We start from the raw sequence: 15779 nt of genomic DNA, 5'->3' as shown, positions 1-15779 counted from the left end.
AATCTTGGTCACACCTTTGTATTCCCAAAGATTGGGGTGGTATTAGCTTTCGGAAACTGGACCTCTTTAACGCTGCACTGTTATGCAAGCAAGCTTGGAGACTCATTCAATTCCCCTTGTCCCTTGTTGCAAGAGTCTTTCAAGCAAAATACTACCCAGGCTCCTCATTCTTAGATGTTAGAAGTAGCAGCAACCCATCCTTTATTTGGAACAATCTCTTAACCACCAAGGAGATCATCAGAAATCATAACTGTTGGAGGATGGGTAATGGTAATTGCATTAATATTTGGAGAGACATATGACTTCGTGATCCCTCAAATCCACAAATCACCACGCTACCTTTCCCTTTCTGGAAAATGTTGTTGTTTCCCCTCTCCTCAACAACCAATTAGATCAAAGTTCGGACATGGACACAATTCAAAATATATATTTAACCATCGTGACGCCACTCTCATCACAAACATTCCCATGTCCATGTTCAAAAGAGATGATAAACTAATTTGGATGAGGGAAGACTGAGGTCACTTTACAGTTAAACGTTGTTACAAGGCTCTTGTGGGTGAGCAGAATATTGATAACAAGAAAGATTGGGTCTCAATACGAAAAAGTATATGAGAATCAAAATAAATGCAAAAACAAGCACATTATACTCTGTAATTATAATTTTAACATAATGCTAGCAACAGAATTAAGACTTAAACACATATAATTTATTATTACTAAATTTGTATTCAAGTATTAATTTTGTTACTAACATAATTTAAAATTATAATTATAATATTTGTAAATAGTGTGTTTTATTTATTTTACTATTATTTTTAATAATCCAAAAACATATTTAAAATTGAACAAAAATTGAGAGAACAAATATGAATGTATGAATAATTCAAGAGAAAAAATACTATAACAAGGTGGAAAAGTGTAGTTTTTCCTACATTTTATAGAGATATTCCAGGCCATCTCCAAGGCCCTTCTCCTCCAAAGACAAAAATTCAAAAACCCTCTGAAGAGCTTTGGCGACAATTGGCAGTTGATTCTTGAGAGCGCGACTTAGAAGCGCATATGGATTTTGTTTGGTATGGAATGGAATTAATCACGCAAAAAGCAGATGAATCCAGGCAGGATTACACGGATTCCAAACTCAACATTGTACAACCACGCAAAAATGAGCAGGAATCCACACACAAACCGTTCGTTACGTTCTTTATCAACTCCAATTCAGCATTTCTTTATCCGCTTTGTCAACTCCAATTCAGAATTTCTTTATCCGCTTTGTCAACTCCAATTCAGCATTTCTTTATCCGCTTTGTCAACTCCAATTCAGAATTTCTTTATCCGGATTTACATTTGCTGGATTGGGTGTCTGTGGGTCCTCTTTTCGAGTGAAGTACAATTTGGGTTCTTTAGTTCTAGGGTTTTCAGTCTTGATTGAGGGGAGAACTCTGTTTGCTGAGAATGATGGCTTCTCCTGCTGCTGCTGCACCTCTTCCATCACAAAAGGAGCTTGAGGAAATGCTCATTGAGTCTGGAATTGAGCTCTCTACACCTCCTTCATCCACTGGCGAGCTTCTCAGCCTCCTTGAAGTAAAATTCTTTCCCTTTTCTTTTGCATATAAAGGTTCAATTATGCTTGGATTGGTTTTCATTGATGGGATTTCTTCACCAGGCAAATGATTATAAAATTTTAGGGTCTCTTTTCCTGGCTGAAAGGATCAATTCTTATGTTGTTGTTGTTCTGTCTACGTTTTATTTAGAAATGTTTATGCTTTCATCTCTAGTTTATTCATATACGTTTTTAGGAACTGACATGTTGAATTACACACACACATACTCAAAACTATAGTCCTCATCTGGACATTATATGTTTGCTACTGTTGTTTTAACTCTTGTGTTGCATTGCATTTTCTTTTAGAAAGTTGAATCAGAACTGAAGAGCATAGGGCAAGACCCTTCAATGTCGACGAGAAATCTACTTGAGCCAATTAAAAAAGCGTTGATTGAAACGAAACTTCTGAGACATTCTGAAAAAATCATTGATTGTTCTGTTGCATCTTGTATCTGTGAAATTATAAGAATATCTGCACCCGTTCTACCCTATGATAATACAGAAATGGAGGTATTTAATACTTTTTATATGTTCAAAACTAAGGCCAGGTTGCAAACAATTTTAGTATTTATTTATTTATTTATTATTTCTTTCTACTTGAGCAGTCTAACATATATCATATATGTGCATCTATGTTTAAAAAATATCATCTTTTGGTTCTCAGGTCGTTTTCCATCAGATTATAGCATCCCTTGAAAAGTTATATTTCATTGATAGTAACTACTATAGTAAGGCTCTGAGAGTTCTTGAAGCGGTTGCGAAGTACAGGTTGTGTGTGATGCTATTGGATTTTGACTATGTGTTAGCTGTTAACGTTTTCCAACTGTTTCTCAAAATCATCAGGTATTTTCTAGTTGTTCTCATATAGCGTTACACACTATAGTATAATATTCTGCTACATTGTACATTTGTACTCTTTAATGAGTCTATAGAATTGACCCTTCACTTTTTATCAAGCTTCAACCATACCAATGCTGTGTTAAGATACATGGTAGACATCATGTCTCAGCTCATAGAAGAAAGAGATGAAGTCTCACTAGATTTTCAAGTTTCCATTCTTGATAGCCTCAGAAAGGAAACTCTGGTAATAATCACTATGCAAATATTGATGCTATCTCCAAACATTGTTTTCAATTTTTTGATTAACTAGGTATGTTTTTATCTAGGCTACTGCACCTTGTTCATCGATATTGGGAAGTGAAGTCTTGGAAAAGTGTGCTACCAAATTGAAGCCTTGTCTTTTAGAATTAATGACAAATATGAACATGAATTTGGATGATTATTCTAAAGTACTTGGCTCAATATTGCATGAAGTTCCTGAGGGAGAAAACATGGTATCTATGTGTTTGCGTATTTTTCATTAAACTTGTTAACTTTCTACTGTTGTATTTCCTTTGAAGATCAGAAGATGTTTATAGATTAAGATAATTTGGGTGTGTTCAGCGTATGCTCTTGGATAGAATGAGCAGTTGGAATCTGTAGAAGGCTAGAGGCTAGGTAGAAGGGAGTAGACATTAAGAAAGACGTACTATTGCAAGAAGCTGATGTAGGCATGTAGCATTAATGAGAATGAAATGGAGAAACAGAATCCATATAACTGAACTTAACTAGGCTAGGATTTGTTGAGTTGGGTTGAGGTTATGTCCTCAAGCTTCAAAACTTTGTTATCTATTATCTGCTGTCAGCGTAAGGTTTGGTAGTCAAGAGATGCATTAATTTTAGGGAAAATTGCAATTTTGGTCCTTCAGTTATAACAACGGTACAAACTTAGTCCCTGAGTTACATGCGTGACCATCTTTAACCCCTAAGTTATGCACGAAGTGGCGATTTTAGTCCATCAGGGACTTTCTACCACCAATTTGTCACTTACTAAAGTGGCTGACTTGGTCCTTCAAGGACTCAAATTGCCACTCCATGCATCACTTAGGGGTTAAAGATGGTCACGCGTATAACTCAGGGACTATGTCTGTACCACAAGTATAACTGGAGGACCAAAAATGCAATTTTCCCTTAATTTTAAAATCATAGAACCATTTATCCTTAAAGAAGAAGTCTTTATTACTGTCTAGATTTAAGTCATAGGCATCTGATCTGCTTGTTTTATGCTTTCACTTGCCATTCTACATTGTGATATGATGAATATGATATTCTTCCGTGTTTGTGGGAGGGAGGGGGTTTCCTTCTAATGGATAACAATCTAATTTTTCATTTTTTCGTGAATGATCAGGTGGAAAATGCTGGTTCTGTACCACCTGTAAAAGGAACATCTGCTCTTCAACTTCCTCAGGTACCACTACTGGATGCCACTCAAACAATGAATAACAATAACAATAACCTGGAACTCGATGGGTCATTGAAGGCATCTTTTGGGATGAACGAAAGCAAACGCTCTGATGAAGAACCTACTATCAAGAAGGAACAAGAGAAGAAATCTTGGAGCTCATTGGACATTAATGCAACTTCAATTGTGTTAACTTTGCCAGCTGTAACTGGAAAGGAGTCTGTGACTAACCCTATTGTGTTAGCCCCCAGCAACACAAAAAGTCCTTGCAAAAGGGGCCAACCAAAGAAGAATCAGACAGATCTCACCGTGCAAAAGAGATATGAAGGGACTAGGTCTGCCCAGAGAAAACTTAAAGAAAAGGTACTACTGTAATGGTGCTTGCAGATTCTCTAGATTTCTGGTTAGAGTAATCTTTGTGATTCTATCTATTCAGTTTGCTAATCATTATATTTCTGCATTGCCTTAACCCATAACTAATTGGTTTGCATCTCTTTATTGAGTTCTATTAAAACTTAAATTTCCATCAGCCTCTTTCTGTTCTATCTCTAATTAGTACCATATTAGTGGTTTAGGATATCTTACTGCTAAATTCTGTCCTCTAATTAGTACCATATTAGTGGTGTTTGGCTGCACAATGGAAAACTATCTTTATGTATTTGGTTCATTTTCCAGAGAATGAGCAAGAAAACATACAATAGATGTGACTTCATGTATAAACTCAAAAAAAAATATTAATTTTTTAAATAACATTGAACTGGTTTCCTTGCCGGAAACTAGACCAGAGACTGGTTTGATTTCCGGCAAGGAAACCAATCGCCGGAAACCAGATTAGTCAAGGAAACCAATCTGGTTTCCGGTATCTGGTTTTCCAAGTCGGGAACCAAACTGGTTTCCGACTTGGAAACCCAGAATTTGGATTTCCATGTCAGAAACCAATCCAAATTGGTTTCCGACTTGGATATCCAGAACTAGATGATTCCAAGTCGGAAAATAGTTTCCGATGTCGAGAAGCGAAGCGATGAAGAAGCCTGAAGCGGAAAATGACTTCCCCTAAAAAAAAGGGGAAGTCATTTTCCATAAAAATGACTCTATTTTCCATTGACCCAATTTCATTTTCCTTTGACTTTAGTGTTTTCCTACTTACCAAACACTAGAAATCATTTTCCGGGTTTCCAAACACACCCTTAATGTATTCCAAGAAAATAAAAAAATTAGGAACTTAGTATCATATTCTCCTTCTTGCAACCAGTGCACCCCTAGACATATGTTGAACTTGGGGTATCTCAGCATTAAATCCTTTCCACCGTAAGTGTACCAAAAAAGAATGCATAATTGGTAATACTATATTATTGCACTTTCCAATAAGTGTGTTGATTGTGAGGGATTGAAAAGCCTAGTGGGTGGTGACTAAGCGGAAGCAAAATATGTGAGAATACTTGGAATAGAGAGAATATATGATTATGTTAATAATAATAGATTGTCTCTCTATGTTTCTTGAACAGTATAGAGTGTATAGAGATTCTATATTTATAGAAACATTGGGTTAAACCACTCCTACCTTGAATAGGAAATCAAGATTACTCCTAATAGGAATAGGACTAAGGCTTCCTATTATTCAATACTCCCCTCAAGCTGGAATATCTAGAAGTTCCACGCTTGAATTAAAACAAACACTCCACCTAACTCAAAATTACAAATGAATATTAAATGCCGCTAGAGGATAATAGTGTTGAATGTCGTCGGAAGACATGGCACTATACACAACCCTTGGAAATGAAGTTGAAAGCATCAAGGATGGATTTGAACATCAACAAGCTCAAGCTAACAAAGTGACACAAACACTCTTGAACAAATGTAAAAAAGCCTTCATCAAGACTCAAGAGTAGAGGTGAAATGGAGCAGGAGCAATAAATGGGTACATATGGTCCCTAGCAATGAAGATAGCCAAAGCGATAAAGAGAAGCCCCATAGCAATGAAAGAACAAAACATGCGTGGTTCATGGTAATACTCCCCTAGCCACCCTTTCTTGAAACTTGAGAAATAATAAATGGCCTTTGGACATAAAATATTATAGTGCCGATTGCCGAAATTAAACACCCTCAGGGAACAAATAAGGCACACTGAAAATGAAGAAGCAAATACGGTAATACCAAAATTGAACTCCCTTAGGAAAGAAACTTGACAACGGATCCAAAAATCCTTTAAATTTCATAAAAGACCAAAATTTATCGAAAAAAGGGACAATGCAACACCAATGGCGATTCTTAGAACAAGAACCTATGCAAGACAGTTGGAAAAGTTGATTTGACATATCTCACTATGAGAAAGAGATTTGAAGCAACTTGGCCTTCCAAGGGAAATCGTGGGAGGAGTTCATGCAAGAGTGAGGTATCTCCTAGTTTGACTGTACGTATAAAGAAGAAGGAAAAAGAAATAGCCAATGATGCAGACTTGCAGAGAAGTCATCTCTTCAACGAAATCAGCACCAAAATATAAGCACAAGAACTAAACACTTGAGGAAGCAAGCTTTAAACAAAGGAATGGTACCATTGTAATGTTTTATATGAAGAGTCATATTTTTAAAGTTTAGGTTTCTTACTTGTATATATACTCTGTTGTACCAACCATTTGAGTCTATCAAATCCAAGTATCTTTCTTCACATGGTAACAAACTAGGCTCCTTTCACCAACAAAATTCCCCTTTTTTTTCTTCTTACCAAATCAATTTTGTTTTCCTCTTGCACGATAACCGTTCTTGTCCCGATGCATCTCTAGCTGTTGTTTGAAAAACTAACACCACAATCTTACTCAGAAGTCAGGACGACGTCACCGAGAAGGGCTATCGCAAAAAACTCAACTTTGCCTTATCCCGTATTGAATTGATTGCATTTCATTATGATCCTATGATTATTAGGGTGTTGTCAATTTCAGTCCACAACTTTCAAAACTAGCAATTTAGTACCGTAACTATTTAATTTTTATCAATTTTAGTCAGTACGGCCAAATTTCTAGCCAATTATCGCCAATTTTTATCCACATCTCACCTGCCTCTATATTAATTCAAACAATGGTTTACAAATTATCTTTCATTTTAACACTGAATTAAAAGATTTCGGCGACAATTGGCCGACAATTTGACGGGGCTGACTAAAATTGATAAAAAATTGAAAAGTTAGGGTATTAAATTGTTAGTTTTGAAAGTTGTGGACTCAAATTGACAACACCCCAATAGTCATATGACCAAAAGTGAAATTTACTCTTGAACTTTATTATAACTTACAATTTGCAGTGAAAATTTGGGATATAATTAGTACCATGGTAATTACGGTCCCCCATGGCCCCATTAATGTACCCAAAAAAATAAAAAATTAAAAACTTAGTATCATGTTATCCTTCTTGCAACCAATGACTCCTAGACATATGTTGAACTTGAGGTAACTCAACGGTAAGAATTAGGGAGAATGTCTGATGCATTTCATAGGAGATAAGAAGTAAAGCTTTTCATCTAAATCCAACTTCCTTTATGACTATGGAAGAACTTGGCATTTATCAAGTGAACCTTTTTCACTGAAAATATAAGTTTTTTTTTTTTTTTTTTTTTTCCCACAACTCATATTTATGAAATGCAGTTTTCTTAAGATTACATTTCTAAGATGCGACATCTTTTAATTTTCTTAGCAACTACAAATGTTATATAGTACTATTATTTTGCTACTGAAAATTGGGTAATACATAATTAGTCTTCATTAAAATTTGCTTATTTTTGACATTTTGTATAAAGTAAATAAAATGTGTATAATTTATGAACTTCCCAGTATAGCCATTTCATTGATATTTTGCATCTAACTATGACATTTTACCCTATTTGTTTTATATGTCATTACTCTCTTTTGGGCAAAATAACCAAATGTGTACACTTATGGTGTTTATTCATATTCAGGATTCTAAAAAGCTTCATACTATTAAAGATTACGGAAAAGAGTTGGTAGGGGCTAAAGTCAAAGTCTGGTGGCCCCGGGATAGAAGGTAAGTACTTAAGAAGGGCAAATTGAATGACTGTCTTAGTACCCATTGAAATAGAACGCTTCACTTGTTCCATTATTACCTATTGAGATGGAAAGCATCACTTGTTCCATTGATTACAACATTTGACAATTTCCCTCAGTTGTTAACAGCTTGTGCTTTTGAACTTCAAATTCAATTTTATAAATTTGACACCTAAGGTTATAGGTCTGAAAGATGAATCCTTTTGAGATATCGCATTTACATTATTTGAAACCCATGGTAAATATATACAAATTGTTGCATTTAATTTGTAAACATGTAGCTTATGCACTTTTGATTTATTCTTTTAATATGTATTTTTAAAGTTTTGCTTTTTTAAGTCTAAGAAGCGCTGCCAAGGACCTTGTGGTCCAATGGCACCAAGTTGCTCCCTTATATGGGAGGTTGTGGGTTCGAGCCTCAGTGGAGGCGATATTGGCTCTTTGTGTTAGGTTGAAAAAGTAGCTATGAACAGATGCTACATTGTAAAAGAAGTCTAAGAATAGCTATGAACAGATGCTACATTGTAAAAGAAGTCTAAGAAGCGATATTGGCTCTTTGTGTTAGGTTGAAAAAGTAGCTATGAACAGCTACATTGTAAAAGAAGTAGCTATTAAGTTGTCTTGCAAATTATGCAAGCAATTCTTGTAGGATTTTCCAAGATGAAAGGCAAATGCTCTTCCCTAACAATTTGCTTTTCTAGGATAGTGATATTTAGGCTGAGTTTGACGCATCTTCACTACTCATGCTCCATTATGTTGGCAATTATAAACCAACTCCCATTATTCTAATTTCTGCCCAATCCATTTCGAGATATTTCTCCTGTATTTGTTTGTCAATAACGCACTAATCTTTTTACTTAGAGGCCAAAGGTTGAACTACACAAAGCCAAGCCCAGGAGAGCAGGTTTTAAGTAGAGGGCATAGCCTTCTTGTACCTAGATTAACAAGAGCTATGGAAAAGCCCCACAGGTCTATAATTATAGTTTAAAGCCTTAAAGCACATTAAGAATGTGGTGGAATCATGTCTTTGTTTCCTCTATTTCAAGAGAGCAATCAGAGCATGCATTGATTTTTCGTCACATTCATGGAAAGATTTTAAACATCTGTGTCATGATGTATTGGCTTTATCTCGTATCTTCCTTTAATTTTAATGTGCTAAGTTGCTTTCTGTTACTGTACTATTGTAGGTTATATACACTGATGATGATGTAGAAATCTTGAATCTCAGATGTGAGCGCTGGGAATTGCTTGAAGAGGTTCCAGTCAAAGAAGTGAGTTAAATTCCCATGTTGTACATTATCTAGTTAGCAAGCTATGATTTCTTGAAGAGGTTCCAGTCAAAGAAGTGAGTTAAATTCCCACATTGTATATTGTCTAGTTAGCAAGCTATGATTTTATTGGTTAGGTCAACTGCCTCTTTGTAAACATAACATGGATGCAATTTACAGGGGCTTGTAACTGACTGACTTTGCTTTCTGATGGAGTAAAGAGGAAGAGGAAGGGAGATGAGCACAAAATAAAAGGAAAGGACTGAATGCAATACAACAATACTATTTGGCAACTTCAGTTTTGAAAGTGAGACAGAATTTTAGGATGGGATAATGAATATTGAATAGTAAGCATGTCAGATAATTGAATAACTATTGTATCCTTGATGTTATGGTAATTGATAATTGAGTAATTCTAGGTATTCTTTCTAAAAGTTTTCCTCCTAATTTTTCCTCTTGATGTGGCAACATTTAATTGAATTATTTAGTACTTAATTAAATTTGTGTAGAGTGAGTGGTTTGCATCATTGCAGCTGCCCATTAGTATTGTTCGCTCCAAAAGGCCAGAGGATTATGCAAATTTGAAATGCCAACTGAAGTCAACTCACATCATCTTTGGACTTTCCTTCCAAGTGAAAGTCCCCAGATTAAACATGTAGCTTATGCACTTTTGATTTATTCTTTTAATATGTATTTTTAAAGTTTTGCTTTTTTAAGTCTAAGAAGTGATATTAAGTTGTCTTGTAAATTATGCAAGCAATTCTTGTCATATTTTCTATTCACTGTTCTTTTCTCTTTACAGGTTTAATGAGCAAGTGATTTCTTCTTTTGACCCTAACACGAAAAAGCACAAGGTGCATAACCCCAACGTGCAGATATTTCAGTAGTTTATGTGTTGCATAAAATTCCCTCTATTGCCATCTGAATATCCTACTTTCTATCTTCTAAAATAGGATTTTCCAAGATGAAGGGCAAGGGCCATTCCCTAACAATTTGCTTTTCAAGAATACTGATATTTAGGCTGACTTTGACCCATGTTGACTACTCTCATGCTCCATTATGTTGGCAATTATAAACCCAGTATCTAAGGGAGTTTTGGGTTTCAAGCAAACCCAATGTTTTCTTCTTTTCCTTTTCCAACTATTATTCTTTGTCCATTTATCCTTATGTTGTCTTGCCCGTGACGGGAGAACATAACATCTTGTATATGTGAAATTATGAATTTATCTGCACCCGTTCTACCCTAGCTATAATAATACAAGAATGGAAGTATTTAATACTTTATTTGTTCAAAACTCAGTCCAGGTTGCAAACAATTTCAGTATTTATTTATTTATTTATTCTATCTACCTGAGCATTCTAACATATATCATATATGTGCATCTATGTTGAAAAAGTATTGTCTTTTGGTGCTCAGGTCATTTTCCATCATATTATAGCATTGCTTGAAAAGTTATATTACATTGATAGTAACTGCTATAGTAAAGCTCCGAGAGTTATTTAAGCCGTTGCGAAGTGCAGGTTGTGTGTGATGGCGTGATGCTATTGGCTTTTTACTGGGTTAGCTGTTAACGTTTTCCAACTGTTCCTCAAAATCATCAGTTATCTCTCCACAGGAAACCTTTAACTGTAATATATATTGCATAATAATTGTTTGTTCTTATTGTTGTTTCAACGTTGGCCATATTAGCTCTTGGTAAGGGTTATATATGCACATAAGCTTTTACGTAATATGACACATTGTTGTCCAACTATGATTTTAATTTCTTCAGATTTTATACTGATCTTTTAAAACACTTATTATTACTTGTAGTTACCTTTTTTGATGTAATATAGAGCGGTAGCTACACAGTTGTTCGTATTATATACTCCGTAGCATATAATTTTGATATTTTCACCAAGTCAGTTTCCTTCCTTGGATGCTTACACACTAATAGAATATTCTGCTACATTGTACATTCAAATTTCAAAACACTTATTATTACTTGTAGTTAAATTTTCTAATGTAATCTAAAGTGGTTGCTACACAATTTTTTCTAGTTGTTCATGAGGAAGTATGCTAAACATATAGGTTTCATATACTTGTTTATATAGCATATAAATTTGGTGATCTTTTGATATTTTTGCCAAGTGTACATTTTTACTCTTTAATGAGTCAATAGAATTAACCATTTATTTTTTATCAAGCCCCAAACATACAAATGTTGTATTAAGATACATGGTAGACATCATGTCTCAGCTCATTGAAGAAAGAGATGCTATACTATAGTAGTTACTATAAATGTAATATAACTTTTCAAGAGATGCTATAATCTTATAGAAAACGACCTGAGAACCAAAAGATGATATTTTTTAAACATAGATGCACATATATGATATATGTTAGACTGCTCAAGTAGAAAGAAATAATAAATAAATAAATACTAAAATTGTTTGCAACCTGGTCTAGTTTTGAACATATAAAAAGTATTAAATACCTCCATTTATGTATTATCATAGGGTAGAACAGGTGCAGATAAATTCATAATTTCACATATACAAGATGTTATGTTCTCCCGTCACGAGCAAGACTACATAAGGATAATAATAATAATAATATTGCATAATAAGTGTTTGTTTTATTGTTGTTTCAATGCTGGCCATATTAACTCCTGGTAAGGGTTATATATGCACATAAGCTTTTATGTAATATGACACATTATTGTCCAATTATGATTTTCTTCACATTTTATACTAATCATTCAAATTTCAAAACACTTATTATTACTTGTAGTTAAATTTTCTAATGTAATCTAAAGTGGTTGCCACACAATTTTTTCTAGTTGTTCATGAGGCAAGTATGCTAAACATATAGGTTTCATATACTTGTTTATATAGCATATAAATTTGGTGATCTTTTGATATTTTTGCCAAGTGTACATTTTTACTCTTTAATGAGTCAATAGAATTAACCATTTATTTTTTATCAAGCCGCAAACATACAAATGTTGTATTAAGATACATGGTAGACATAATGTCTCAGCTTATAAAAGAAAGAGATGAAGTCTCACTAGATTTTCAGGTGAGGCTATCAAGAATGGACACTTAAAAATCTAGTGTGTCCAACTATGATTTTCTTCAGATTTTATACTAATTTTTCGAAACACTTATTATTATTTGTAGTAAACTTTTCTGATGTAATCTAGAGTGGTAGCTACACAGTTGTTCATATTATATACTCCGTAGCATATAATTTTGCTATTTTCACCGTGTCAGTTTCCTTCCTTGGATGCTTACACACTAATATAAGATTCTGCTACATGGTACATTTGTGCTCTTTAATGAGTCTAGAATTGACCCTTCACTTTTGATTAAGCCTCAAGCATACCAATGCGATATTAAGATACATGGTAGATATCATGTCTTAGCTCACAGAAGAAACAGATGAGGTCTCACTAGATTTTCAAGTGTCCATTCTTGATACCCTCACCTGAAAATCTAGTGAGACTTCATCTCTTTCTTTTATGAGCTGAGACATGATGTTTACCATGTATCTTAATACAACATTTGTATGTTTGGGACTTGATCAAAAGGAAAGGGTTAATTCTATTGACTCATTAAAGAGTAAAAATGTACACTTGGTAAAAATATCAAAAGATCACCAAAATTATATGCTATATAAACAAGTATATGAAACATATATGTTTAGCATACTTGCCTCATTAACAACTAGAAAAAATTGTGTAGCAACCAATCTAGATTACATCAGAAAATTTAATTACAAGTAATAAATGTTTTGAATGATCAGTATAAAATGTGAAGAAAACCGTAGTTGGACAACAATGTGCCATATTACATAAAAGCTTATATGCATATATAACCCTTACCAAGAGCTAATATGGCCAACATTGAAACAAACACTATATATATATATATATATATATATATATATATATATATATATATATATATATATATATATTGGATCCAATGAGACCTATAATTTGATGAGACGGTGAGACGTCATCTGGTTCGTTTATTTTTAGTTTTTAACGGTTTTGATTTATTGTTTTTAGATCTCATGTGTTGAAGATTTGTAAAGGAGCTAGGGGCATTGTGGTCTTTTGTTTTTGTATTTATTTCGGATCCTTAATTTTGGGGCGCGTGTGTATGATGTTGCAGCATTATTTTTGGGATCAAATCAATATTAATTTTTAGAATCCTCACCAGCGACTCTTCACATCGCCTTTGTCGCTTCACTTCCTCTTCTGTCACTTCTCTCCATCCTGCGACTCAAGGTTTCACTCCGATTCCGACGCAAGCTCTGAGTCATCTGTGTTTGGCGAGCGAGATCTTTTCAGGTTTTGTTTTACCGTTCGATTTTCTGAGTGTCCTTTTTTTCTTGGGTTCTATATTGGTTTGTTCTTGTGCTATGGGGGGAGGGTGGTTGTGTCGGAGGTTTTGGGGTGTTTATTTAGGTTTCCGGCGGGTTTTGGGGTTTGGGGTAGTGGCGTATTTTTTTTTGGGTGGTGTTGAGGGGGTTTTGTCGGCTTTGATAGTTTTTAGTGTTTTTTGTTTAGTTTTTGGGGGTTTTCCGGCGAAGGTGGGGTTTCTGGTGATGGGGTTTTGTTTTTGTTTTTTGTTTTTTGGTTTATTTATTTATTTATTTATTTTTGGGTCATTTATCCTAGCTTTGTGAGACTGACTCATCCTATAGCCTGTAGGATTTGAATAATTTTTTGACTTGAAAGGTGAAAGTAAACCTCTTAGGGGTCGTTTGGTTCACGGAATGTCAGATTACCTTAGGGAATGTTAGATTGCTGGGAATATTAGATTACTGGGAATGTTAGATTCCTGTGTTTGGTTAAAATTGATGTATGTAATATAATCATGTTTGGTTTAGGGTTATCTTTTATTCACACACACATATTTTCATATATTTTAATAAATTTTAAAATTAAAATAAATAAATAAATAAAATAACGGTATCATATATAATTACATGATTTTAAAATATTAACTAAAATATTGAACTTGAGAAACAAAATTATTTTATATGCTAACCTAACATAATAAAAATAACAATATATATAATTACAAAAATAATTTTTTTATATATGTGTGTGTGTGTGTGTGTGTAATAAACTAACATAACCAAGGTTATCTTATATAACCTTAGAAATTGAAGGGAATCACATTCCCTTCAAAATCCTACGTGGAGGGAATGTGACATTCCTGGGGAATGTTAGATTCCCTGAGATAACGTGAACCAAACATAGGAATGTGAGCTTTGGAATGTCACATTCCCTTGGTTATGTTATATAACTTGAACCAAACGCCCCCTTAATGGATGAATAACTTTTCAGAGCCAGTATTATGAGGTAAAACAATTTAAGCCTAATAAAATATACTCCCTAGATAATAATTTTAACAATTACGTATTCAATTTCTAAGTTCTCAATTTATGATTTTGGCTCTAAATCTGATTAGAATAGTGTCCAAATTTTGACTGAATATCAATATTTTGGCTTGTCTCATCTGCTACACATTTTTGTTAATCTTTGTTTATTAAGGAATATGCGTGTTAGTAATGAAGCATGTGCGTTTCAACTGCACATTTTTGTTAGTCTTTGTTTATTAAGGGATATGCGTGTTAGTAATGAAGTATGTGCGTTTCAATGCTACAATTCTGCTTCCAGTCTTTGTGTATTAAGCTCTGAGCGAAGAGGTGATGCGTGTGTGCACATTCATGTCTTGGTTGGTGCGTTATAAGTAATAAGCTAGTACGTACTATTGGGATGCTGGGAGGGGGATTCTGGTCTGTGCGTTGGGGGAAAAGTTGGTGCTCACGAGTATAATAATGTTTTTTACTATTTTGTGGTAATTTTTTGTTGATAATAAGCATTAATTTTGGTATGTTTATGTGTCACGACTGTACATTTGATGTCGTCCGAGAATGTTGAAGGTATTTCTTTTTATGAGATATTTGAAATTTTGGTGATATTTTTTTGAATTCTTGAATTCATATATTATATTTTATTTTGTTTTTATAAACTTAATATACCCATCTAATTCGTATCCCATTCATCAAATCCATCTTAGCTTATATTGCTTTACATATGTGTATTTCACATTAAATATTGTGTAGCATATGAGAGTATATATTAGAATGTGCGTTGTTGGTATGAGGTTTGTGCGTAATATTGTATTTTTAGGATCTACATTTACGTGTGTACGGTGGTGTGGGGAAGTGTGTGCGCTTGTTGGACATATTTGGAGTTGGGGTTCATTAATGTTGGTTTTGTTAGAAGTATCTGGATTTTTTTTTTTTTTTTTTTTTTTTGTGTATATAAGGTAGCTTTAATCGTGATTGGCTTGTCATGTTCTCGTTTATTATAATATATATTGTAGAGCATATTGTACTGGCAATTAGTGTGTGCGTTCTTGGGGTGAGGTTTGTGCGTAATATTGTCATTGCTAATTGGTTGGTGCGTTCTAAGTAATAAGCTAGTGCGTAATATTGGGCTGCTGGTTTCCTGATTCTGGTCTGTGCGTGGGGGGGGGGGCGGGGGGGGGGGGAAGTGAGTGCTCAGGA

The 15779-nt window shown here is 34.2% G+C and overlaps 2 protein-coding genes and 1 long non-coding RNA gene across 3 annotated transcripts in view; all 3 read left to right on the top strand.

Annotated features, from left to right (window-relative positions):
* LOC109164750 overlaps positions 1-15779 on the top strand; it is an 86318-nt gene that overhangs the window by 22990 nt on the left and 47549 nt on the right. The window lies entirely within an intron of this gene.
* Positions 960-2364, top strand: LOC109165345. Its single transcript, XM_019314064.1, has 2 exons — positions 960-1584; positions 1913-2364. Exons 1-2 carry the CDS (start codon positions 1456-1458, stop codon positions 2300-2302), a joined length of 519 nt encoding a protein of 172 aa, XP_019169609.1. The 5' UTR covers positions 960-1455; the 3' UTR covers positions 2303-2364.
* On the top strand, positions 4148-9454 carry LOC109165347. The gene is made up of 4 exons (XR_002051536.1): positions 4148-4250; positions 7832-7917; positions 9125-9208; positions 9386-9454. It is a non-coding gene; the product is annotated as an uncharacterized LOC109165347 (long non-coding RNA).

Source organism: Ipomoea nil, unplaced genomic scaffold (genome assembly GCF_001879475.1).
Source record: "Ipomoea nil cultivar Tokyo-kokei standard unplaced genomic scaffold, Asagao_1.1 scaffold3069, whole genome shotgun sequence".
NCBI classification, from domain to species: Eukaryota; Viridiplantae; Streptophyta; class Magnoliopsida; order Solanales; family Convolvulaceae; genus Ipomoea; species Ipomoea nil.
This window is presented reverse-complemented; position numbering and strand designations above follow the sequence as displayed.